General features: G+C 40.7%; 1 protein-coding gene across 1 annotated transcript in view; it reads left to right on the top strand.

Moving 5' to 3' along the window:
• LOC137913549 (cadherin-13-like) overlaps positions 1-26,776 on the top strand; it is a 126,559-nt gene that overhangs the window by 59,662 nt on the left and 40,121 nt on the right. Inside the window, exon 8 of the mRNA XM_068757193.1 lies at positions 238-416. Within this exon, the coding sequence (XP_068613294.1) occupies positions 238-416 (179 nt within the window). The remainder of the gene's footprint in view (positions 1-237; positions 417-26,776) is intronic.

Here is a 26,776-nt window from a genome sequence, read left to right as displayed (position 1 = left end):
TTTTTACGTTAATGCTTTGCAGCAGTTAATCCTGAATTCAATCTGTTTTACTGCTGAATCGTTGCTCTAACTCTCCAAAGCGGCTCCAGCTGCTGCTTCCGAAAGCGTTTCATTCCTGCAAATGTATTTCACTCGTGACAGGATTTAGTTCCCTCTGCTGCACCTGTACATGGCACCTGCACCTGGCACAAATGATTGTGTTTGGACTCAGCCCTGTCTGCCCTCTGTTCTCTCCAGGAACCACAGTGATGAGGATGATGGCGTTTGACGCAGATGATCCCGCGACAGACAATGCCGCACTGCGCTACAATATCGTCAGGCAGTCGCCAGCCAACCCTACCTCGAACATGTTCTACATTGATGCTGAGAGAGGCGACATCGTCACCTCCATCGCCTCCATTTTACTCGACAGGGAGGTGGGTGTAGATTGTGAGTGTGCGTCAGCATGTGGTCCGAGCGGAACAGAGCGGAAGATATAGCAGGTACTTTTCAAACCATGTCACTAGCGATGCCAGTAAGTCGAGTAAAGTGTGTGTGTGTGTGTGGTGTCATATGATACAGTGAGCATGTGCGGAAGACAAATGACAGTCTCTATTTCCACGTCTAACTGGAGTGAGACAACGGCATGATTGGTTTTTCAGAGGGGTAACGAATGCCAGAACATCGATTGGGTTCGCCCCTGGAAGAGGAATATTTGCTGTTGTCAGACACTTAGCGCATAGTTTAATTGAGGTGATACACACTCATCCGCCAGCTCGGGCGGTGTCCAACAAGCCTGGCTGAAAACCTCCCATCCGGAACTGCTGGAACCGGCCTGATGAGCCGCTCCTTGTGTTACAGGAAACTGTTTAATAGAGGCCCTAATTGATTAAAAGTGCAGCAGAGTGAGATGTGAATCGATGCAGGGAGCGCTGTTTGTGCTCTATTTTGCGAGGCGATTGAGAGATTGGCTCGAGAGACGTGCGACCATCTTGACGCTTTTTCACGCTTCGATTGACGAGTGAGACTTTACAAGAGTAGCATGTCTTAGATCTTTCAAAAGATGACACGCCATCAAAGAAAAAGTAGCCATCACATCAGCACCGCTCCACCAGCCGAGATGTATTTCTATTTCTACAAAGCTGGTGTTTGACTGTGCATAATGGAAGACGTGTTCAAATTCAACCTCATTATACTCTGATTCAGTTCATCAAGTTATTCTCTGTTGCCAACATCTATTTAGTTAGCTTTTAGTTTAGCTTTTCTTCTGATACACAGAAATTGATTTTTGTTGTAATCAATTAGCCTTGTGGGAGCCTCAGTTTTGTAAGACACCGTGGATGCAAGGTGTACCTAAAGGGTATAAAAAGCATGTAGTCATATTATAGTAGTAATGCACCTGAAATATATTTGCTTTAAAATACCCTCAAAGCTACAGAAGCGTAATCCAATATGGCATTTTATTTTCAATTAAATCCAAACAGCTGTGACTAATCCATGAACACCTAAAGGCTGTATCAGCTTGGAGCAGCAAGGATTGTCTTCACATTGAATCTACCTTCACCCCCCCTCCTTCTTCGTTCCAGCATGGATAATAATAATTTATTAATCTGCTAGATGTTTCAAGGTTAACAGTCCAGCCGCTGTGCAGCATTTCTGGAAAAGAAAAGACAAAAAAAAAAACAGAAAGAAATATGAGATTTCTTGAGTCAGCAGAAACAGATGGAAGTGCAGAAGGCAAAAGTTTTAAATTGTCCTCCTCGAGCTCTGGACAGATTTACACCCAGGCCCTCCAGCACAGTCTCAAAGATATGGCTCCGGCATGACACCCATCGATTCCATCTGCCTTCCAGACCGTACATTTTGCAGACAGCATGTCCAGCATATGTGTTCACTGGATTTGTGTTCGAGAGAGTGAGAGAGACGCGTTTACACAACAGAAGGATGAAGTAGTGATAGATAGAAAAACTTTCCCTCTCCTTCCTGCAAAAATCCCTCAGACATAATTCAGGTGTAACTCAAGACACTTGACTCGTTTTTCTCACTTAGCTGTGGCTTCATGCACGGAGAAGGGGGGGAGAAGTGGGTGGCCATCTGCCTTGACCAGTTGGCTAGATAGGGACAGAGAGCAAAAGAGGGAGAAAGCACAAGTGGAGGAAGAGGCTCATGTCTTAACTTCAATGCAGAGATGGAGTCTGCCTCGCAAATGATGAGTACAAGATGGTTCCGTGGGAGGAGAGCCTGATACAATGTAGGTCAAAGAAAGCGGTCCTTGATGGAATTAAGGGACATACCCCGAAGAAGAATAACAGAGTGTAATGTTAAAGCACATCTTTCTGAGGCGTTTAGGGCCAGCTCTGTTTTTGTCTAAGTTGAAGAGCAGAAAATGACTGGTCATCCAGGTTTTCTGTCCTGAAAACAAGCCTGAAGTTCTGCTGTCTGATGAGTTTCATCTGGTGTAATTGCACACCATCTGCACAATGAAAGTTTATGGAGCATGCTTTATATAGAGTGAACAGTATTGATCCAAACAAGACAATAGAGGCAAGTTAATGGGCATTTGCATTTTTGACCGTTTGCTCTTTCTGCAGTTCCCACGGCAACCTGACTGGAAACTGATAAGACTGATAAGTAACTGCTTTGTCAAGCGTTTTAGAAAGGACAGGAATGTATGTCCAAAATCTCTAAGTCAAGTCTAGGCTTTTTAAAGCTTAATAATCAATGGTTACTTTAAATGAGGGAGTTAATAACTGTTAATAACGAATGGCTGAGCATTTCCAGGAGAGAGGTGAACTGTAAAATAATTTGCTTGACTTGTGAATCAGAAAACAATTGGTGCGGACGCTGGCATGAGGTGCCTCAAGTTTACTAAATCTGATGCTCCTCCTCAGCTGTATTTGTGTGTTGTGATTCATGGATTGCATTTATAAAGATTCTTCTTTCTTTCTTTTTGTAGCACAAGTCAGCATTCAGCCATTTACACACATTCACACGCTGCTGGCAGGGGCAGCCATGCAAGACACCTGCAGCTCAGGAGCTGTAATCCTTCACACACGCTGACAAATATCCCTCACATACACGCACACTAACAAATAGATTTGGCGGAAAATCTGTGTTATCTTGGTCAAGAAACCTTTAATGCAACTGTTATTATTCATTGACAAAGGACGAATAACAATTAATGACAGCGCAAACACACGCACACACACACTTATGATGTTGACCTTGATTCAAACTTGGTGCTGGTGAGAGTGAGGTAGTGAAGCTCTTTGAACATCATGTAGAATATACAGTGGAACCTCAGTTCTTGAACATAATTATTTCCGTAATACTGTTCAAAAACCAATTTGTTCAAAAACCGAAACTATATTTCCCATTAGAAATAATGGAAACTAGATCAATCCGTTCCTACGCACCAGATAAATGTCCATTTACATGACTACAGTTATATTAATATGTAACTACGTGCATTTTAAACTCGAAAACCGAGATGTTTGAGAACCGAGGTTCCAGTGTATTTAAAGTTTCGTTTTGGAGACATGCACACAGGCATCTTTTGGTGGTGACACACACACACACACACACAGGCATTAAGCACACATATTAAACACACACACATCATTATGATCGATTTCAGTATATGGAGTGTCTGCCTACACAAGGGTTACCAGAGAGGACAGGCTGCTAATGGCAGTGCGACTTTCTGACTCTCTAATGTTGTCTGGCCAATCTGGGAGCTGTCTCAGCTAAGGGCATTGAATCGATGAACTCGGCTGACCTCTCCATCCCCTTCTGTGTTCGCCAAAGTTGAATTACATGGAGATAGAAAGAGTGTGTGTGTGTGTGTGTGTGTGTGTGATGTTTACATTCAGATAGATAGTTTGTTTAATTAAATTTTTTGAGGTTGGGTTTTGAGGCAATGATTTTTGCATATGCTGGCTCTTTTTCTCACTGCAGGCGAAAGTAGGTTAAAATCTGGCATTTTCAATTTCGAGCTGGGCCACTTTCACAATTTAGATTGTGAATGTGGATCTCCCAAACGAAGAAAAAGATTGCATCAATAACATCGAGAAAAAAAATGAGATTGCAAATCTAAGCAAAACTAAATTATATGGGAAGTTGCTCCAATCAAAATCCTGTTTGTGGGATAAATGAATGTCTGCATCACTGCTTTGTTCATACTGATAATGACCAGGCATATCATTGATATCTTCTGATGTTCATCAGCAGGCTACTTGTAAATGTCGGATCAAGGCTGCTGTGCATGTCCTTCAGCTTCAACAGACCCAAAATCCCTTGACATGCAGACTTGCATGCACAGAGAGTGCACAGAGCCACCTGTGCTTTTAGGTTAGTGGAGTTGAGTGGATTTAACCCTTGGCGTTAAATCTCACTGTAGCCAGACTCGTGGTAAAACAAGAGGAGAAGTGATGTGATACTCGCAAAATTCTCCTTCTCTTTGTCTAATCCAGCCCAAGCATCAAAGGCGGGGCGTCGAACCTCCTGTCCAGTTTGCTCCGAGGTTCTTGCTGGTTAAAAGGTTTTATTTTCCTCATTCACTGTTGCCAAGCACAAGTGCTGCTAACAAATATGGACTTGACCTTTTTACCCTTCCTCCGTCTTTTGAGATACATTGTGAGAGCTTGCATTTCTTAGCACTAAAAACAGCTAGTGCAGTTTTTGTTTGTTTGTTTTTGTTTTTTTGTTGAAGGTGACTTTCAGATAGCGGAGCTTAATGATCACAATTTGTTTTGCACCAGAGAATGACGGCAGCATTCTTCAGTTTAAGTCCGATACATAAGAATAAGAATGAAAAGAAAAAGAAACATTCTATGAAAAATACTTTTAATGGTGTGTGCGCTCAGCAACATCTGTCAACAAACGATCTTGTTTTTTTGTGTGTGTGTGTATTTGAGGCTCACTTATGATTAACTAACACAAACCCGGAGTGACAGGAAATGGTCGAATGTAAGCAATTATTCCTGATCAACTGTGTAGTTTGAAAGCAGAGTGACCCAGTGTTTGCTAGGAGCGGCCTTGCCAGGCCTGACTGTATTTGACTGATAAGGAAGCTTATATTGTCCAATGGCTTTTTTGGCTCAGTGACCAGAGTGACTCTGTGCGTGTGTGTGTGTGTGTGTGTGTGTGTGTGTGCTGTGATGAATGAAAACCGAGGAGGCAGGTTCTACTCTTTAGGAAAGCAGCATTCACTTTCTCCGCCTGCAGAGACAACAAAGACGATATTCTTGTCCCCCCTCATCGTTCCTCTTCATCACATTGTTTTCTTGCTGATTTTCATCATTTAATGTTTTTCCTCTTTCTCTCCCTTACTGTCTGTCTCCTCTTTGTTGCCGTCTGCCTCGCATCCCTTTTGCTGTCAACACTTCACTGTGGACATCCAATTACTTGCTGGTCATAACATAGTGATTCCATTCAGTGGCGCGCCATTCAGCCCGGGCCCATCAAACAGCCATTCAAATTACACGCTCCGCTGCCTTCAGAGGTGCCGCTCTGTAAAACGTTGCTTTTAGTATTTCTGCGTCCGCCACCTGATCTGAGCCCACAAACATAATTGAATGTCAGTCGTCATATAAAGGCGTTTTCCTCTCTTCAATTAGCGTCTCGTTTCCGTATGTCACTGCAATGAGACAAAGCAGACAGAGAAATATTTACTCCTCCCAGGTAGGTGGGATGAGTTATTACATTATGCCATTTATATGCAAATAATATAGCAGAGGGAGCACATTGATAAGATTTCATTACAGCAGATCTGACGCGCACTTCACTTTATAAACTCCCTTTCATTCCCCAATTATGCTCTGGAGATTGGAATGGAGTGAGTAGATGAGCCGGGTGGTGCAGAGTTACAGTCAAGTATGGGTAGAGAGGTGCCCCCCCCCCCCAGGGGAAGAGGACAAGCGAGCAGGCATGGAAGCTCAGCTGTGGAAAGGTGCGGAACAGCCTGTGAGGTTGCCAGAAAGAAGGAAGGGGTGATCTGAGAGCAAGTGAAGTGCAGGTTCGATATCTGCAGTTGGAAGCTTAATGGGCGAGTAAGATCTGGGACGGTGCAGAGTGGAGAGCAATTTTTCAGCAAAAGGCATTTTATTCAGAACAGCAACAAAGAAGCCGAAACTCGCCAAAGTAATTTAAAGATACCGAAACGTATATATGCAAGCAAAGCGAGAACGAAGGCCAATAGTATATATAAATAAAATGCAGCCACAGTGGTGTGAAATGTATTCAGAGATCATTTTTTTCATTTTTAGAATGTAGAAATAGTCAGTAGAAATATTTCATCCACATACTGTTCAGTGTTCCAGGAAGTGGCTGATGTTGTGGAGTGTAACGATGATTTATGCCTCGTGCACGTCGACAACTCTGCCTATTGCTGATGATGAATGAAATTATTTTTTTGGCATTGATTTGTGTTTCTGTTTTAATGTAGCTAGCGCAGGCGGCTGGGTGATGAATCAGAGACGGACTCTAATAGCCACCAGAAACATGATATTAAGACATGTAAATGTGAAGATTATGATAGCCTTCACCTACAAATGAAATTGAAGCATACGTTGACCTTTTAGGAGCTTTCTTTATTAATTATCTTCAATTTATCTTAAATGACATTCATTCATTCATAGGATTAAATACAACAGAACATGTGTCACATCCATACTCATTTTGCTTTCATTGCTCAAGATGAGTGAATGATTTATCGACTTGAATTCACACTTTATATAATTTATGCGCTGCAGCAAAAAGACAAAACGATTTCCGATCAGATCAAATGTCCTCACATATGATGGCTTTCATGCTTGTCTGTGAGAGTGTATGAGATACTTTTAAAGTGTCACACTTAACAAACAAACAATGATTTGTAATTGGTCTTAGCTCTTTTAACACATGTAGTGTCTGCGTGGGGTCTCTGCGGGTTCTCCGGCTTCCTCCGACCACCAAAAACATGCAACTTATGTCCAGGTTGTAATTGAAAAAGAAAAATAATTCTCAATTAACTTACCTGCTTAAATAAAGGTTAAATAAATAACCCTAGCCTGACTTTAAGCGAGCCAAAATGAACATTTATTAACTACCTTTGCGTAAATTTCCACGTGAAACTGGATGCGTAAACACATTGAATGCGAAGTCTAGTGCACGGGAGTGCATTACCGAGAGATTCCATGCTAAAGACTTGCTGCAGTGTCTCCTTATGCGATGGCCAGCAGCCAGACCTCTGGCAGCTGAAATCAATACAGTGTATTTGGTGTGAACACCACCGCCGCACAATCTCTTGTTCTTTCCTGAAATGAGCAAGGTTGATGCCGCTCATGGGGCATTAATGAGATACTGCAGCCTTCCGTTCCCCTTCCATCTCCATCCATCCTCTACTCAGCATCCTCCTTGTCCTCCCTTCTCTCCCCTCTATATCATTCCTCTGTCCAGTTACATTAGTGAGGAAATGAGATTCTCCCTAATTAATTAGATCTCTGAGTGCTAAAGATGAAGATTACGTCCCAATGAAGGTTAGAGGTGTCAGTCACAGTTTCTTTTTTTTTCAGGCTGAGCATTCCTCAAGATAAATTGAGCCCCGCAGGGCATTGTGGGTAAAAGTCTGTGTTGTTAATCTTATTTTCTCCTGGCCCCTTTGCTTTAATTGAGTCTCTACCTCAACCGGAGCAATAAGGTAGAGAATTGTGTCTCCAGAAGACCAGAAAAGAGATGAGAGTGAGAGAAATTGAAGTGAGAGGGATGATGGTGAAAATAGTAATCGTTAAGACTTTAACAGGACGGAACAACGTAGAGAAATAAGACCAGACAACGTTGATAATAAGGGGATAATAGAGGTGAAAACAAAGGGGACGTGGGAGACACTCAGAGACAAATTACTCTGCATTAAAATAATATACTTAGTATTTCATGATTTATTTGCCTCATAAATGAATGAATGAAATGAAGAGAGTCCTGACACACGATTCCATTGCCAACAGGATGAGCCTGTACAAGTAGCAAATTAAAATGCTTGAGGGGTTTGATGGATGGCTCGTTATTGTCATTAAACTGTCTCATGTGAGCTGATAAATTCCTCTGAACAATGAGTAGCAACTCAGACCATAGTTCATAATCACCCCCTAAAATATGTTTTTTGTGGTTAAAGAAAAAAAAAGGCTAAATACCCGGTAATTAAGATTTAATAAAATGACAGCTGAATAATGTCTCCCCCTCGTGGTTATAAACATGCCTTCATTCACAAATTGCTTTTAATGATGTCACTTTTTCAACAACCATTATTGATGCCCACGTGATACAGGGATAAAATATGTTCACCCTGTGATTGAAAGGATCTCATTTCCATTTCTTTACACTGCACACATGGATGTTTGAATACTTTGACCCCACATTTACATCAATGATACTGATGCTGAATAGAAAACACCATCTGCATGCCATATAATTATCCAATATAATAAAATAGCAAAGCCGGTATTTATTTTGGCATTGTTTGCTGTGATAACAGGCAGTGGGCAAAAAAGAAAAATAATTTTCTAATTTATATGTTAAATATATTATAATTTGCAATCTCGCAGTTGTCTTTGCTGTGAGCTTCCATATTTAACTTTTACCACCTTTACTGGCAAGAAATTGATGTGAGTGAACTCGGTGAAACAAAGTGAAACATCAGTTTCAGAGCCGCATATGGAAGTGGCTCAAATGAGAAAACCTTTTTTTGCTATTGTCACTCTCGTGAAAATCAATGTTTGAGCTGAGAATTTATTTGATTTTCTATGAAGAATAAAGAGAACACCAACAACACCATTTCTTGAAAGGAATGTTTTTTTTTTTTAATTCAGCAGTAATCTATGAAAACTGGAAAGTTCTGACTTAACCGGTGTCTTGAGGAACAATTTAAAGGGTGGCGAAGAGGAGGTGGGTGGACAGGATGGGAAGATGACGCCTGAGAACGGAGAGGCAAGGGAGAATGACGAGCAGAGCGAGGCGCACAGGTTGAAGGCAGAATAATTAGGATGCGACAACTGCGTTCTGCGAGGAGGTAAATGTTTATGCTAAGTGGAAGTGAGGGCGTCAGTAATGTCAGGGAACTCGTGTCAACGCTTCATTGTCATTAGTGCTTTGAGAGGCTCTTAACGCCCTCTTGATGGCTCTGCCTCTCCCTGCTAACTGTCCCATCCCTCCTGCTGTCCTTATGAGCCTCACTTCCTACTTTCTTCCTTCACCCCCATCTCTAACAGCCCCTACCTTGTCTGATACCTGAGGATGAAGAGTATTTGTCAACAGCTCTTACTCCCCATTTAACCCCTGTCCACAATGGCCCTTAATTTCACCCCATCTCCATGAGCAAATGGATTGATTGGAAAAGTTTGTTGTTGTGTGCAGAGCACTTTTTTTACTGTTCCCTTTCTTCTCATGCCACTTGTTCATTGCTGATGAAATGCTGCATGGTTTATTGCCTTGCTTAAAGCAGACACAATGCTTTTGAGGCCACTCTCTCTCCGGGCGTGCGTCTTTAACACCCTCCGTGTATAGATCCGCCAAATTGCTGTCCGCATCCTCTGCTTCAATGACGACATCATCAGTTGTCTGGAGTGAAGATTTTTCTTTATATATTTATTTTAGAGGAAATGAAACGAGGAAGTTGGCATTGACGCAACGTGTTGTAAATGAATGGAGGTCGTCCAGTGATGCCCCTTGTGGAGACCAGCAATGGGATTCTGTAAATTGGCTTTTATTTTGTCAGCCAACTGCCTGCTGACTGTCAAATGGGGAGTTAAAATGATCTTTCTTCCCAGTCTGTATTAAATATATTTGTAGTCAGAATGAGTCAGAGTTGGATTCAATAACTCTCAAACTAGGATCATCTGATTGCTCTCCCTCTCTGCCGTTTCAGAAGCAGTGTTCTCCTTGGACACGAACACAAAGCAGTCACTTTGCTTGCAGCCTTTTAGGAAGTTGATACTCTCAATATAATGGCACCTGTTCAAAGGGCAAGACAGACAGGCGTCCTCATCGCTCTGAAAGCTGTAAATGTAGTATCCGCTGGCTCAGCAAGTTCGTGTAAGGAGACAGTGGCAAGACGATCACCTCAGAAACATCCTCTGTTTCTTTACTCAGTCGATCAGTCAATATATGTCCTGCTGAACAAACATGGGGATGTATTTGTGTGGAAGTCATTGACCAGGTGACAGGAACCCCTGATTGGCTTCAGCATCAGAAGAGTTAAGGGACCGTGCTGGACATACCATCTCCCTCTAAGCCCTTCTACTGCTCCATTGCTAAGTGTTGGACTGCAGCAGCCATCACATTGTGAACTAATAGGCTTCAGACTTGAAAAAAAAAAGGTATTTGCAATGTTACACCTGGCATACAAATAACAGAAGAGGGACCAATCTGATCACCAGAAGTACTTTAATCAGTGTTAATATGTGGGGGGGAAAGCAGAATAAAGGTCCTAAGAATAATTGAATTTCATTTGATTTCTATCAGGAATGACGTAAGGGTCATAAAATATTTTTTCTCTTACAGACTAAAGTACAATGTTAAAGTTATTCTTTATTCTAAGTTGATCTACGTATATTTATTTTTCCGTTTTTGTTTTCTTTAATGTTAGTAAGGATACAGTGTTATGCAGAGGTGTATAGCTGCAGTGGAGAGTGTGGGAGGGGGTGACATGTTTTCATTGTCCTAGAGGGGGCATAACAGGAAATAATTGAGAAGCACTGCTCTAAGCTAATTGGAAAAAAGATATACTGTATTATTCACTCCACCCTGTGTCAACTGTCACCACCTGGAGAGTGACGATGGCTGTGTCACTGTCTTTAATTTATTAATCTCTATGAAAATGAAGCCAGAAAAAAAAAATCACTGTGAAATGTTCTTTCCCAGTTTACCTACCTGGGAAACAACATGCTGATTGAGCAGCTATGAGCGTTTTCTTATCTACCAATTTCACATTCATCAGAGACATTGTGGATGTTTGGGAAAGGGATCAATTTAACAAATTAAAAATCAATGGTTAGAGGAGTAGAACAGATTCAAGATGTCTCAATGAAACCTCGTTCATGGAAATCATCACTTCCCCTTCAGTGATTGATTATTGCCTAGATGTCTGCTTGTATTGGTTTTTGTACTGCTTTTTGTGCAGCATAATGTTGCAATGTGAGAAAAGCCACTGTCGTAGAAATATTTATATATAAAAGTAGAAAATACAGACACATCTAATATTATACAATACATCTCTCAAAAGTATTCTGTCTATAACAGTGAAACTGGCAGAGATCTACTCTGGCTTCGCGGCTTCTTTCGCCTGCCGGTCTGTATCGCTGAAGGGGGAGGAGAGGCTCGAGGGGTGTGTGTCGTCGACAACCAAACAGCGCAGTTTAATTTGGGCGTCTGGGATTATGGAGATTTAAACAGATCCTATTCAAAAGCGTACATGCTCTTTGTGGATGATGTGTTGCCCATTCCCAATTAAACTTTAATATAAATCTCTGAAAGAGAAAAAGAGAAACTTACAACATTTCTCACTTTGACCATATTATACAAATCTAGCTGCATATGTGAGCAGATGCCAACAGATATCGAGCTGACGCTACACTGTGTGCTGTGATGTTCTGCGAAATCTGTGAAGAGAGTTCACTTCCAGGGCCAGCACTGCTTCCAAAGCCTAATTATAACTAATATTAAGCACCAGGCCTTCTACTGAGGTCCCAAAGTAAATGCATTGATGCAGGCAGATATTACGGGTAGTTTCTTGGGAACATACATTTCAATAAAGAAAAGGTTAACTGACCGAAACGTATATATTTTTGAAATGAACGACCTTTGTGCATTAATATTTTCAGTTATAGGTCGATTGAGAAAACTGCAGAAAAATAACGTCCTCCTTTTAACCTGGCTCTACACAGAACCGAGCGCGATGTCAATTATTATAAAATATTAAATCAGTCGGAATGATTTTCATTGATCCTTGTAAACAATCTGACTTCTTTTGTTAGACACTTAATGCTTATATTCAGCCTGGAGCCATCGATGTGGTGTTGGCTGCTATCCAGCTAATAAATAAACAGACAACCTCTTTGTTTGCAATGAACCTGAACTCATAAGAACGTTCTTGTTTTCAGTTCCCAGTGGTCTATAAGAAGGAATTATTGTTCATAATTCATACGTACAGATGATGTCACGAAAGTTGATGAATTGATGAGGTTGGGGAATGTGGGATGGCATCGTTTCTCTATTTGCAGGGATGAAGTTAGACAAAGTTAGACTTTTAAATAATAAATAATTAAATAATTCAGTGTTTTTTGGGGTTTCTCAGAGTGCTAGAAGGTAATTTGACAGTGTGTCGGATCAGCATGGGAGGTGCAGCTACAGGAAGAGCAGGTAGAGGAGGAGGATCCATCCAGGTGAGGAACGAGACAGAGGGCTATGTTTAGGGCATTGACTGGCATCACATGAAGTCATTTAAACTTTTATAGTTCCAACCTTTGCCTATCATATAAACTTCCAATTATCTGGTACCGACAAATACCAGAATGAAATTACAAATCGGACAAAGTTAAACGTTTAGCAGATGAGACCTGCCTCCCTCTTTATTTTCTTGTTACTATACACAATACTCTATCTGAAGGGGTTAAAATTCACAGAACGGCCCTGTTTTAGGGCAATGGGATTCTGAATATTGGTGAGTCACATTGTTAGCGGTTGCTAGGAATCAGTCCAGTTGAAGAATGAGTGTGTCGGCGCTGCTGTGGGTTGTGGTCAAATCGTTGTGCTGCCTCTCAGTAGGCAAACGTGAGATGCCTTCCTAAATACCTCTCTGCCTGCATCTGTATTCCATGTCTGGAGCCCAGCAGATGCTGATGGGCCCTCAGAGTTGGGCAGATTTGCATACTGGTGAATCCAAACAGGTGCCTGTTAAATAAAGCATTGGAGGTCAACGGTGTGTTGCGGTCAACATTTTGCTTAGAGGGACAGCCATCAAATAATGGTCCACCAGACTTGGCACTGTACATCAAATTACAGCATCAAGTATGTGTGTATAACAATGTTATAAGCCTGAAACCCATGTAGACATCAGAAAATTGATTACTTGCCCCCTGGAAATGGCTGTGTGTGTGTGTGTGTGTGTGCATGAGTATTATTGCTGTTGCCTGCTGTTTAAGGTACAGGCAGGATGTTTTTATGTGCCAAGCTTGTCTTTTTTTGACATTTAATGTGCATTATTTCCTCCACCGAGGCGAGGCGGAGGTGATGTAATCACCAGGGTTTGTCCAGCTGTCCGTCCGTCCCTTAGCAAGATAACTCTAAATGTTCTGGACGTATCTAGATAATATTTTCAGGAAATGTTGGGAATGTTACCAGGAACATATTGACATGTTTATGGATGTGTCAAAGAAAGTAGATGCTTCATGAGACTCAGTGGGGGGGTTCCTGGTCCTGTACATCTGGACCACCTAACAACCCAGAACAAACACATACAAGCATATTTAACTGAGCGCCATTTGTATCCTTTCTTTTCAGATTTGGCACCAATCATTTACTCATAAAAGAAATGCTTGATGACAGCTCAAGAAGTTATATTTGTTCGGTTCCGTTCTGTAATTATTTACTTGGCGATGTCCACCCACATCTTTTAAAGAATTACCATTAGTCTAATTCAATTTGCTGCTTCAAGCATGTTTCCCCTCTCTTTATATGTGTTGGTGAAATCAATTTCACACAAAAAGAAAATCTCTATTATCTACTCTAAACAAACACATGTTAGACTAATCTTGAAGTGGCCCCTTGAAAATACAGTTATGCTGTATACATTTGATAAAAGTATAGTTTTTAAGACAGTCAGTGGGACACATTGTCTAACAGCAGGACGTACTAAACCGAGATGATTCCACAGAGAGCACTTAGATGAGATAATGACAGTTTACATCATTGCATGACTTGTGTTTTCACTGACTTGCATCACAAATTTGCATGTGTTTATGTGGTGAAATCGAGCAGAATGCGATGCTTACATTAGTATGGATGAGCTTCATTAAATATGCACTCATCAACTCCACTCTTTATTTGGTCTCCATTTGCAGCAGTACAAATCACTGGTAATCAACTGTGGTGACATTTTCCAGCAATTACAAGCAAGCTGTCCCCGTCTTAGCAGGAGCCGGGGACTGATCATTCTGTTTGGTCCCAAGCGCCACTGTAACAACGCATCACTCCCACAAGAGATGGGGACATTTCAGACGAGAAAAGATTGGATGAAAATTGCGCACAATCTGAAATGGTTTATAATTTACAAGGAATGTGTCAGAGGAGTTGGCCTGTTGCTTCAAATTTCATATATAAAAGTCTTGCAAGAGCTACGACACCACGTCATTGTTATTAAGATGGAGCGTGAGCTTCGGGGATGGATTCACAGGGCTCGTGCTTCATGAATGATTGCTTTTGTAATGGTTTGTATGCTTAATATCCAAAAATAGTCCATAATATAATGAAACCTTCATGGATTTATTTCCAAGTAAATTCTTGTCACATTTTTGCTTTTAAAGACAATCAGCCAGAAATGCTTCCATCTACAAGTGCCACCTTTAGACGAATCGCTGCTTAAGGGAGGGACAGCTCAATATAAAGAGGGAAGAGGACAGGAATTTTGAGATTTGTGTAGCATGAAGGGTATGTGGTCAATTAACAGTCAACTCAATCAGACATTTCTCATGCATTTTCATTGACTGAATTGTGCTCAGCATAGAGTATGACATTTCCAGTGCTGTCATGTAAATAGGTTGCATGTGTTGGTTTGTATTTTTTCCTCATTAAAACATTCTCCTTGGAGAGATGTGTTGAAACAGACTCGAGTCAATGTGCAGATTTCAGCTCTCGGTATGTGGCCGAGCCACCGGAGTCCTTCTTCTCTGATAAATGAGCCCTTCAGCAGTGAGGATAAGACAAAAAGAAAAGAAATAGAGGGCTCCCTGGATGCTGCACTGCACATTAAAAGCTTATCTCTCGCCTGTGTTACAAGCAGAACAATTAGTTCTAATGGTATATGCATTATTTCCACCGTGGTTTGGGAGGCATTTAGAGGAAAGCATATTATTATACAGAACGGTGTCGTATGAATATTGTCCCAGAGCACACAACGATATTATTTGCACAGGCTCAGGATTATTACAGGTTTGTTGTTCGTAACTCTGGCAGGTGTGTGCATGCTCAGATTCTTGGCAGTTAAACCACAGTTCCATATCAGCGCTCCATTTTTTGGAACAAAAGCCTCTGCATGGCTGCTGAGACAATAAAGAACACCACAGAGAAATCACAGTTGTGTTTTGAAGATTTGGTGGCATCTCTACATTTTGGCAACTCGAATATTCAGATACTGAAGTAAATGCATTCATGTATTTATTTATTTTCTCATTGCCATTTGTTTGGTTCAGATTGCAAGTGCAGCAGGTCTCTTGGGTATAATTAATTACAATAGCAGCAACAACAGTCGTTGTTGTTGTTATTAGTATTATTGTTTCTGTAAGGAATGACTGGCAAAAGGTTGACACAAATAAATTATTATTTGTTTCACTATACATTAAAATCTGCAGCTCTGACAATAAGACAAAGGTTTGAATGAAAACATCAATGTTCTCAGCTCCTATCGGATCCTTTGGAAGTCTTTTTGTCAGCTGTTAACTGAAGCCGATTTATTTTGATTCTACTTAGACAAGAAAGGCCTGGATATATAATTATGAAAAGATGATCTACCTCATTTCTCTGTCTGGCTCTCTTTGAAGATGAAGTTGTTTTATTTTGAAACGTCAGACGTGTGCCTTAAGAAATCACTCCACACTGTCATAACCGGCTCAAACGCATGACAAATTAAAGGGAGAGACGGCAGGCTCTATGTGGTAAAGTATTTAATTAGTAGGAAAAACAAGCATGCAACGCCCATCAATTATCTGTTAGAGGAGTTAATGAGAAAGGACAAACAACAAGAGGCTAAAGGCCATCACAACATTTTTTGCTTGCTTCCATTAGTCAAATATTAGAGCATTTTGGCAATAATTGAATTTCAGAATCCAGTCCTCTGATAGCACTAAATAACCACTGCAATCCATAAAAGCTCATGCAATTGCAGTCTTTCATTGATCATTATTGATTTTGTGTTCCCATCAAATGGGGCAGATTTATTATACCAGTCATCCCCCTTTGCCAATTTAGTTATCGTTGAAAAAAACAAGAATATGCAAACATTCATCTGCACGCATCTGTTGTCATTCCACGCTGTGCTCTCCGAAGAGATCCACTTCAATAGCTCCTGCTTGCTGTGAAACCGCGCATACCACTGATGTGTCTTTCTTTGCCTGGTTCTTGGTCCCTGTGGTTCTGTGAGAACACAGCAGCACTTAGCCAGGTTTGTTTGTGAAGCAGGCAATCCACCAAGAATAACTACGTACGACTTTGCCTGAAGCACTTCTAAACAGCATGCATAAATGATGCCTGTGCATTAAGTTATTCATAAAGTTCTCTGCATTTCACGTACTGAGGCCAGGTGCATAGGTAACATCATAGCCTGATAGGAGCTTAGTCAAAAGCTATAGGAACCATTAATCGCTTATTGGCTTTGCACAGGCTTCACTCATTAACATGTTTCCTGTTTGTTGTGTTGTTGTTTCCCTTCTTTTTGATTTTCAACTGGGCTTTACTAAATAAAAGAAAAATAGCATTTGTTGTAGCACTTGTAAGGTTGTAGGTCCCTGCAAAGCACAGTCTGAAAATCCACACAGAAACGCACATGTGTAACTGCAAAAACGTTTCATTCCACGCAGGTTCAACTCTCAAGCAGGTCTCTAATGTCTTCTGCATCTCGCTTGATCCACTCCTCTGTAGAAATCTATGTGGAATACTGCTGGGGTCAACGTGTATTTCAAGGAAACCAAAGAAATTAGTCCAGTGAATGATTAATTTGTTCTAATTGGTGGATGAAGAGTGGTATTCGGAACCCTGGCCCCATTGGAATGGCCCCCCGCAACCTCAACTCCCCGGTGGATCCCACCCCAGTTTGATCCGCAATAATCCAATTAACACTTTAACAGGAACACCTGGGCCCTTCACCGAAGAATCTGTGCCCCCCCCCCCCCCACATACACACACACACACGCGCACACACACGCACGTACACTTTTACAAGCATGCTGCCCAGATGGACCTTTGATAGCTGTGATGGTGGCAGGCGCAGGATGATGATTGCACTTAACTCAAACGCTCTCAACACTCCAGGACACGTAATGACACTCGTACACGGCAGCACACATGCATAAATGTATGCGCCACTTTAGTGTGGGGGTATATGGTGAGAGGAAACTATTTCAGTCCCCAATATACATCTAACTGCTCACTAAATGACACTATTAGACCGCGGTCCGACGGTGCACTTGATCAGGTTAGCCTCGACTTGCACTTTCTGCCTCAACTTACCACAACCTTAAACCCATCCTTGACCCCAATTAGCCCAATATTCATCAGAGAGAGCTTAAGGGATACCAGTACCGCAGGAGCTTATCATCCCGCTACTAATTGGCCTGATGAGACAGGATAAATATGTTCAACATTGAAATGGAAGCAGCGCCAATGAATATTCATATTAAAAAAGTAGGGAAAGACAGATGTGCATGTTATTTTTTATGCTTCTGTCACCCCAAACAATAATCAGTCCTATTTATTCCACATTAAATTGTTTGCTAGAGACAATAAATTTGTACTAAATACCCCCCTCTAATCATACCAGCACAGACAGATGGAACAAAGACACCTCAACCGAGTGGATTCAGCTTTGGCTGTAAACAAAATACAGATCAAATCAGACTGGCTGGTCAACAGTATTGTTGTACAAGCTTTTTACTGCTCTACGTTTCCGTTTGTTGTACAAACTTTTACCAAATCGAAACATTTCACCAAAATATTGCTCTCAAGCAGAGAGTCACAAACTGGGTGCTAGATAGATTCCAGAAATCCACCAGTGATACTATGCCAATTGTCACATCTCTGTGCCTATTAGCCCTGACTGCAGCATGGCTGCTATTGCACATGTATTGTTCTTACTTCACAATCCACATTACAGCCAAAGGCACAATGCACATCTTGCGGTGTATACTCAAACATGCATAACACAAAATTACTTGGAGTTAGACTAAAAAAAATGTCTTTGGTTTAGAAGTTATAACAAATTATATGTGATTATTTTATTGGTAAATGGGTTGCTAATGTTACTCTTAAGTCTTTTTTTTTTGACACCTAAATGATGTAGAAAAGTCAGGGGAACAATTCCACATGAAAAATTAAGGAGTCGAGAAAATGTAGAAACTAACTTATATTTGAATCTGTCTATAGTAACATAAATATAGATTTTCCTTCGATAGACACACAAAGATAAGTCGCATTTCATACAGAGAGATAAGGTGATTAACAACATGAAAATCAAAATCAGCAATTGTCCTTTAGGTTATTCCCTCCACCCAGATGTCAGTGTAAACAAATGCATGTCAGTACACCATATGTGTTGAGATGATAGCTCCTCTGCTGTTTAAATGAGACAGACATCTACTTTATCCGTCCATCTGTTCTTTATACCTGCCTTGTGTCTTGAGGGACTGGAGACCATCTCCCTCATATAAGTGGCCTCAGGCAGGAAAATATGCCAAACAAATCTATCACATTTGCTGGATAGATACTAATGATGCTAAAAATTAGCACTGAGCTAAGGGTTGTGTTGAATTTTAGGTTGTTCTAGATTTCATGTTCATATAATTGCTTCATAGGGAGAATGAACTTTTACTGTTCCAGTAGTACAGCAGCCAATCAGGTCAAATACAGTCCACTCAATATCCTGTGGTTGCATTGAGCATTGGTCACGTTGTCCGTGTGGTTGAAAGAAAATCACAAGAAGTGATGTTATTAGCAGAAATAAATGAGCATTGGTCACGTTGGGCGTGTGCATTTCTGTCATCACGCTGCTGTCGGGTAGAAGGAAATAAAAACATACGTCTATACAGAATAAATGATGACAAACACCAAATAAAACAATGTATAAAATATTAAATCACTGCAACTATAGTCACAACATCAGAAGAGAAGAGATGGAATCACTTGCAGGAAGGGAGATGAATGAGAGAAATATAGAACAGAGACAACTTGGCAGTCCTTTCAGCATCAGCTCTGGGGGAAATGTGGGACTTGTTCCTCTTGAATGCATGTTTAAGTAGCTCTCTGTTTTTGGATGGCTTCTCTCCAGCTGAATCGTTTGAACTGTTCGGTTTGTTCTCTGGAGGGAAGCGCTGGGGTCATGGCAGTCTGGCACTCGCACTCCATCAAGTTCGTACTACCAAATCAGTGTTTACTGTGCACATGCAGTTTCACAGCCACCCTGCAATCCTGTCACAGTTGCTCATTAAATGCATTTCCTATTGTATTATGTGATGCCGTGTTCCGCTGACTGAATAGACAACGGTATCATTCACTGTAAAACAGTCCTGCAAACTATTTTTTGGGGATTTACTCGAGAACACAATCAACATCTGTCTTTTCTATTCTTGTCACAGTTTGACCAACCAGTCAGAGCGTTTAGCCTTTTCACTTTTTACCATATGACATGAATTAGACCCTTTGGAATTAAAACATTTTCGGAGAATCCCTCAGCACCGCGCACCCAACTCAGTTCACTTCTGCTTGGCTCACATACCAAAGGGATAAGGGGATACTTCACCTATTAGTGCAGGGCATGGTGCAGAATATCGCAATATATCCTATGACTGCAGAGTGAGGAAACTGTATCAATTGTTGAGCCAAATCGCCTAAGGTGTTATTTCCCAACTGCGAGCAGAATAATTTATTTCTTTTGTGTGTGTGTGTGTTTTGGAGCCCTCCACCCACGTGCGCTGGAGATAATTTTTAAAAGTTAGCATTGCCGCTTCGCGCAAAGAGTAACTCTTGAGGAAGACAGTTTTTATGAAGACAAGCGCCTGCTTCCTCTGATATCTTCACGGCACAAAATAATGGATAACCACATTGTTTAGGAGTCTCCTGCAGACGCCACAAACCGTTAACAACGACCGCCAGCAGCGTTGTTAACCCACGGGCTGGTGTTGGGGAGGACGATGCAAAGGACAGGGTGAAGTGGAGAAGGTCGATTTGCTGTGGTGACCCCTAAAGGGACAAGTCGAACATACAGTAGTAGTAGGGGGGAGAACTAACAACAAGCTGAAGCCAGTGTCTTGAGAGTTCTCATGTGTCTATGGAGTGTGTCCCACGTCAGCAATGATGTTTTCTGAACTGTTTGTTTGTTTGCTTGTTTATTTGTTTATTAAAGAGATGACTGAAGGACTGAGACGGCTTGTTGAAAAGAATCTAGGCTGTGACCAGATGTGCAGGAAAGACAAAAATAGAGTCAGCTGGACACAGCGGTGGGTTTCTATCAGAGCAGGACGGCAAGCCTGAGATTTTAAATCAGTTGAATTTTTGACTGTGCCAAACAATCCAATGATGTTTTACTTAGGGCTGCTACAGGCTCTCCAAAATGCGGATTTAACATGATGTAATTGGCAGCAATCTACAAACCTGAGAGTGATTTAAGATCATTCTTATTGAATATCAGGACCTGCAAAAGGAGGATTTGCAGCACCACTCAACATAATTTAAAAGCATTTTAAATGATTAACTTTTGTCTTTTAGCCTTGGGATAGCTTCCCAAATGAATATCTCTCTTCCCTCAAACCCATGAAATTATGTTTTAGTCATTTTGGGTCTATACCCATTTACATATTTAATTTTCTACAAAGCAACTTTTTTTACTCTACTCTGTTGTGATTGATGAATAAAATGATACCGAGTCTCTTGTCTCCACGTAACATGACTGTCTTCATTTGCATATGAAGCTACCTTTAAGTTTTACTGAAACAGGCACGAAAGTGGAATCATCCAAACTTTTACCATTATGTTAACGTCAATTTATGCGTGACTAATTAAAATGTAATTCAACTTGAAATGTCTATTTATTCATTCGGCTCAAGCTTCTTCATAAATTCCTGAAGAAGCTTGATTAGCATAGTAGCACACTTCCCCGCACGCAGCTCTCAGTCTCCAATGACATAATGTCCTCTGATAGGGATTAATGTAATGTTTTGGTAATTACGGATCTCAGCGCTGCGTTTAATAGTGTTGATCACAGCGTCGTGATGTAAAAGGTGGTGGGTGGGTGTGACTCAGACAGGATGTCCTCATGTTTCTATGACAGGAGCTTTTCTGTAACACTTGGTCAGGATGCGTCTGAAGTGCTGCAGGTTTTTAGGGATCTGTCTTGTATGCCAGATTCTTTGCATTTAAATATCGTTAGCCATTCATATCAAAATGACATGAGCATATTGTTAAACTTCAATTAGACAGTTTATGTTTCTTGTTTGATATTGCGGTTTAATTCAGCTTTGTGCTAAATAAAATTACCTTGTGTGGTGGAAGAATTGAAAGGTGGAAAAAAGACAGCTAAAAATGAAACCCTGGTCACGCCAACGTGTCACCCTGTCCCCTCGTGTCTCTTACACTGTCCTCAGGTATGATTACAAACCATACTTAAGCAACGGATGAAAGAAATAGATCATGTATGCAGGCTGCAGTGACCCAGATAAGGGCCTCACGCGGCTGCTGCTATTCTATTGTAATTAAATTCTGTCAAAATGATAAAACATATGTGAAGAAGTGGAGGTCAGGAAACTGTGAGGTGAAGTGCAGCTGGAAATGTTTGAGCTAGAGATTTAGGAATCTTATTACACTATTGTTAAAAAAAAAATCAGTCTTAATGATTTGATGAAGAACTACTAAACCAAATGTGAGTTACAAAAGATAAAACTTTGTGTGATCCTGTCAGAGAAGAGGCCGTCATGCAGTCCTTAATATAACTAGACCCAGACCTCCGCCGAGCAGCTCATTCCCCTCCTAATTAGATTTACACCGTCCACATGTTGATCTGAATCATCATCAAAAGGTTATAAATTGTTCTTGGTATCTTTATACACTAACCATAAAAAGTAAAAGTGAATCGAAGTTGCTGTGTATTTGTAACAGATTTTTGAATCTGGGATTTTTAATGTTAAATGGGGTTTTTAATGTTAAAATGTAATATTTTTACTGACTCAATTCAGGATCCAATCCGGATTAATTCCATTGGTGAGATAGAGCCCCCACCCCACATTACTGTGGCAAATTCCATAAGTATCGGTCAATAATCCACCGAGATATTGAGGAACAAATTTTAAAGCTCCATTGACTGCAATGTTAACAAAGATTTCAAAGTGACGGACGGACACTGGCGATTACGTAGCCTCGCCTCGGCGGAGGTAATTATAATTTCCCTTTGCCTCACCCAGTATAAAGTAAAGGAGTATGATTGTATCTTTGGTTGTTTCCATCAATCAAAACACAATCTTGAGAAGTTTTTAAAGTTACTGTGAACCTTGCATTCAGAATACTCTTATGCATATGTTTTTAAAAGTAGTAGTGAAAGTACTCAATATGAATACTTCATTCGAGAAGTAGCAAAGGCCTCCAAGCTCGTCGCGTATTAGTGACATAAGTCTTTGTCACTTTTCAATGACAAGGGAAAAAGAATAAAATATGAATTTTACCAGTCGGAGCTTTCCACTGGAAGAAAAAAAAAAGGACAGTGAAGCTCGAAAGATGGAGCAGATGGAGGCATAAAGACGAGAGGAGCTTGCTCTTGTAGAAATCCTGTCACTCATGGGTTTTCATATATCTCCATCTTGGATTTTCTTTTCTAAGCCCTTATATGTCTGTCTCCAAGTCTCAAAAGATTTGAAAAGAGGCCCGGAGAATAGCCAGTGGTTTGGCACTGTGAGTGTGCACTAGTGAAGGGTGAGTGAAGAACAAAGAACCCACTGCCAATTTGATTATAATATCACACCTATTCAGAAAGTTAATGCGATGTCTCAGATGTCAGGTTGCTCTGTTTCTCTCTCACATTCTGTTCCCTTCCCTCCATCACCTGTATGTCCCTCCATTCCACCCTCTCCCTCTCTCTCGCTCTCTCTCTCTCTCTCTCTCTCTCTCTCTCTCTGTCTTACTTCCCATCCATCCTCTCCTTTCTCCGTTTGTGCCAGGGATCAGCCCTCGCTTAAATACCTTTGATTAAACCCTTTCAAGGTAGAATGTGTCAAGGCCTTGTCAGAGCACTAGCCATTAGCTCTGTGTTCGGTTTGACATGTTTGCCAATGGCATCACAGAGGATGTTTGTCCTTACCTTGGAAAACATTGCTAGCAGTCTGACAAACATCTGAGCTTCCATGATAGTCAAAACATTAACTGGATATAGCTTCCCTCAATGGAGACGACTCATTTTGACTGGACGAAAGAATAAAATAGAGCTTTTTCAAAGGGCTCTGATTGTGGCAGTTTTGGTTTGTTGACTGATTATTGTCCAGTTTTAAACTTGTCAGGGAAACTTAAAGCATCATCATTCAAGGCTGAAAGAGAAAAAAGCACAATGACATTGAGGACACCCTTTTTTCTCTCTCTGTTGATCTGAAATTTTGCACATAAGTGAATATTTGCCGTGATCAGTATTAGCTTTGATAATCACACCACTTTTAATCAAGGGCAGAGATTTGTCCCATATTTTGGGAAATGACCAAATGAGTAAATGGACAACTGCTGTCATTACCATCAGCTCATATTTATGTTTACTGCTGATTAGGAAAAGTTGGCATGAATAGTTAGCATCGCATTTTCTAAATTAGGATATTTAGGGCTTCATTTTGACCATGAAGGCTAAAAGTAGGATTCAAAGTGCTGCCGTAGCAATTTTCAAAAACGGCATTAATTAAAAAAGATGTAAATTTGCCAATCTATTTTGACATATACTCAAATGGTCAGCACAAAGACAATATATTTAACCTTTTTCCTTTTTGTTCAACCTGATAGATTTGTAAAAAAAAAAATTCAGCAGGGTCAGGGGTCACACAGAACTGGAGCGATTGTGCAAGGCTCCAAAAACCCCTCATTGAAACAGTCAATGAATGTATATGAACGAGGCATCCAAAGTTGTGGGGTTTTTTTTTACAAATTGTTTACAAAATTGAATTTAAAATTATATTTAGTTCTTATTCACATATTGCAGAATGTCCCAATGTTTTACGAGATGAGTTAATCAATCTGTGCCAGACTTTTTCAGACAACCAGAGGGAAAAATCCTTGTTGCCGTAAGTCTTTCTCAGACTGGATATAAACGTCTTTCCTTAGCCAGGTACTGCCAGGGAGTTTATAATTGAGTTTAGATTTAGAAAATACTCATTAAGAACTTGTCAGTTGCCAGAGGAGGCCACACTCAATGTGTTTAAATGCCACAGAGAATACAGTTACCCCAGAGTCCTTCTTGCCTCCAGCTGGAGGGCAAAAGTGTGTACACGTGTGTGTGTTTCAGAGTCAGCGTGTGTTCATATCCATGTGTGATTGCGTGCATGGGCTTAATAAACTCACAGGTTTGCTAAGCACCATCTGCCTGCACAGCATTTGATGGAGCAGGAGCTGGTTGTGCGGGACATCCCTTCCATACGATATGTGAGAGAAAATATTGAAAGAAACACCTGCTTATTGTTTTGCTCCTTCCAAAATCTCTACTGGAGCAGCTGCTCAAATGGAAGAGCTTTACGACACGAGACGGCAGTATCCTCCATGCATATGAAAAAAAAGGTTCCCTGCACATGCAAACAGACAGTTAAAAGAACTGAGACGGTTTCCTGTTTTTACTACAGTCTGTATTTAAGAGAGTTCACATAGATGCATGTTTTGAAATGAATTCCACCTAAAAAATTAACAGCTTTTCACCCATTTGTTTTTATGTTTTTTACACTTTACAAGTGAAGCACTCTCTTATCTCATTCTTACCCAGGCCATTAAGTACAGGCAGAGCTCAAAATCACCTGCGTGTAATGTGCAAAGTCTTCCTTTTATTGTCCTGTGAAAATGATGCAAACGTGTATCTTGTACTTCTTTGTCTTATGTTTCTCCAGACCTCAGCATGTAATTTATGTGAATAGTCTTTCACCCTAAGTTCTAGTTGATCTATTTACAATGAGCCTCAAGGTGGCTCAGCATTGATCGTTTGACCCCCCCCCCCCCCGGTGCATGCCGCAGATTATATTGATTAGGGCACTATCTATGATGAAAGCAGGTAAGAGTGGAGCACACACTGACAACTGCCACTGCTGCTTATTTGTCACTGAGCAGCACAGAGGATTCGTGTTAGATATGAGAGGACATTAAACAATATCAATAACAATAATCAGGTTGACTTCCTGTAGATAAGAGGCCTGATGATGCAGAGCAAACGGATGTGCTGGTGGATATAATGCGTTTGGAAGTGTTTAACAAATGCAAGCTTTTAATAATGTCGAACATGAGTTGGCATGAAAAAGGGGATAAACATCAGAAATCATCATGAACTAACAAATAATATATTAGTAATGTTATTTTACTACAAAATAAGAATTAATTTAAGTCCACAGAAATGCTTTCAGTGAGTTAACAAAGGCAGAAAAAACAGCAACTAATAAATTAAGGTGAATTAAAAATGAATTACATCCTGCGCAAGGTAAGAATTCAGGTATTCTGTATTTTCAAAGCAGCAATGACTGCATGCTTCCTTCGTATACGAGGAATGAGAGAAGTGAGATGCGAGCAGTGCCTGTACACTGGAAGGCAGCAGCATTTTCACATGATGGATAAAGTTTATTAAGTGCGTGACAGTTAACACTCCCAGTTGTGAGAAAACACTCCAGCCGCAAATAAATGTTAGTTCTACCCCCACTTCCTGTTATTTATAGGCTCGAGTCAATATTTCTAATGTGAATTATAGCGACAAATTATTTTGGTGCTGCGATCATTATTATAAATGCCATCCTCTTGCCGTGTATGGAGCTGTGATTCTCCAATTGTTCTATAGATTACAGATGCTGGCAGCCCACTAAATGAATTACACATATCATAAGGAGGTTTGTGCTTCGGGAAAGGTACTTTTTAATAAGGACAGATCCTCTTCCCAGGCCGCTGTGTGAATGTACTCATGGAATCATTCGACTTAATTTGTTGTCCTTGGTTCAGAGTAGCTTGGATCCACTCTCAATATATTCTTTTATCTTGAACAATTGAACAAAAATTACACACATACACACAAAAAAAGAAGGAGATTCTGAAAGCGTGGAAATAGCAACATCATCTTTAAGTCCCGGTATGATCTCTCTGATTTTAAGGATTATGTCGAGGAAAGTATTTTGTCTTTTCAGGCAGGGCCTGGAAAGTGTTATCTTTGTTGCCCCAAAGCATTGTGGAAAATGAGTGTAAAACCAGCTCTGAGCCCTTGGGGATTTTCTGAAATGGATGAGCATAAACCTGAGGTAGTATGCTTCTACTTTGATCCTAGGCGGCATAGCGTCGGGCAGCCTTCTCTCGCTAGCTTTTAATAGCCCATCTGTTAATACATTAATGAATTTCAAAAGGCAAATTACCACTCTTTTCTTTATAGATGTCGTGAGCATCCACAGAAGCTTTTAGCACTGCTATGTGAGCATGAGGGTGCTGTGCATTATGATAATTCTTTTCAGGCCGATCATCATTCTATTTGGTGCATTGAATCCTCAAGTCAACTCTTAAAGTGGGTTTCAAGGTTTGTTAACAGGTTTTAAAAGTTGTTAAAACGGCAATAAGTGCTCACTTTTGCTTGAGGTGGATTCATTTAATCACTCAA

This window comes from Brachionichthys hirsutus, unplaced genomic scaffold, assembly GCF_040956055.1.
Source record: "Brachionichthys hirsutus isolate HB-005 unplaced genomic scaffold, CSIRO-AGI_Bhir_v1 contig_1421, whole genome shotgun sequence".
NCBI lineage: Eukaryota > Metazoa > Chordata > Actinopteri > Lophiiformes > Brachionichthyidae > Brachionichthys > Brachionichthys hirsutus.
This window is presented reverse-complemented; position numbering and strand designations above follow the sequence as displayed.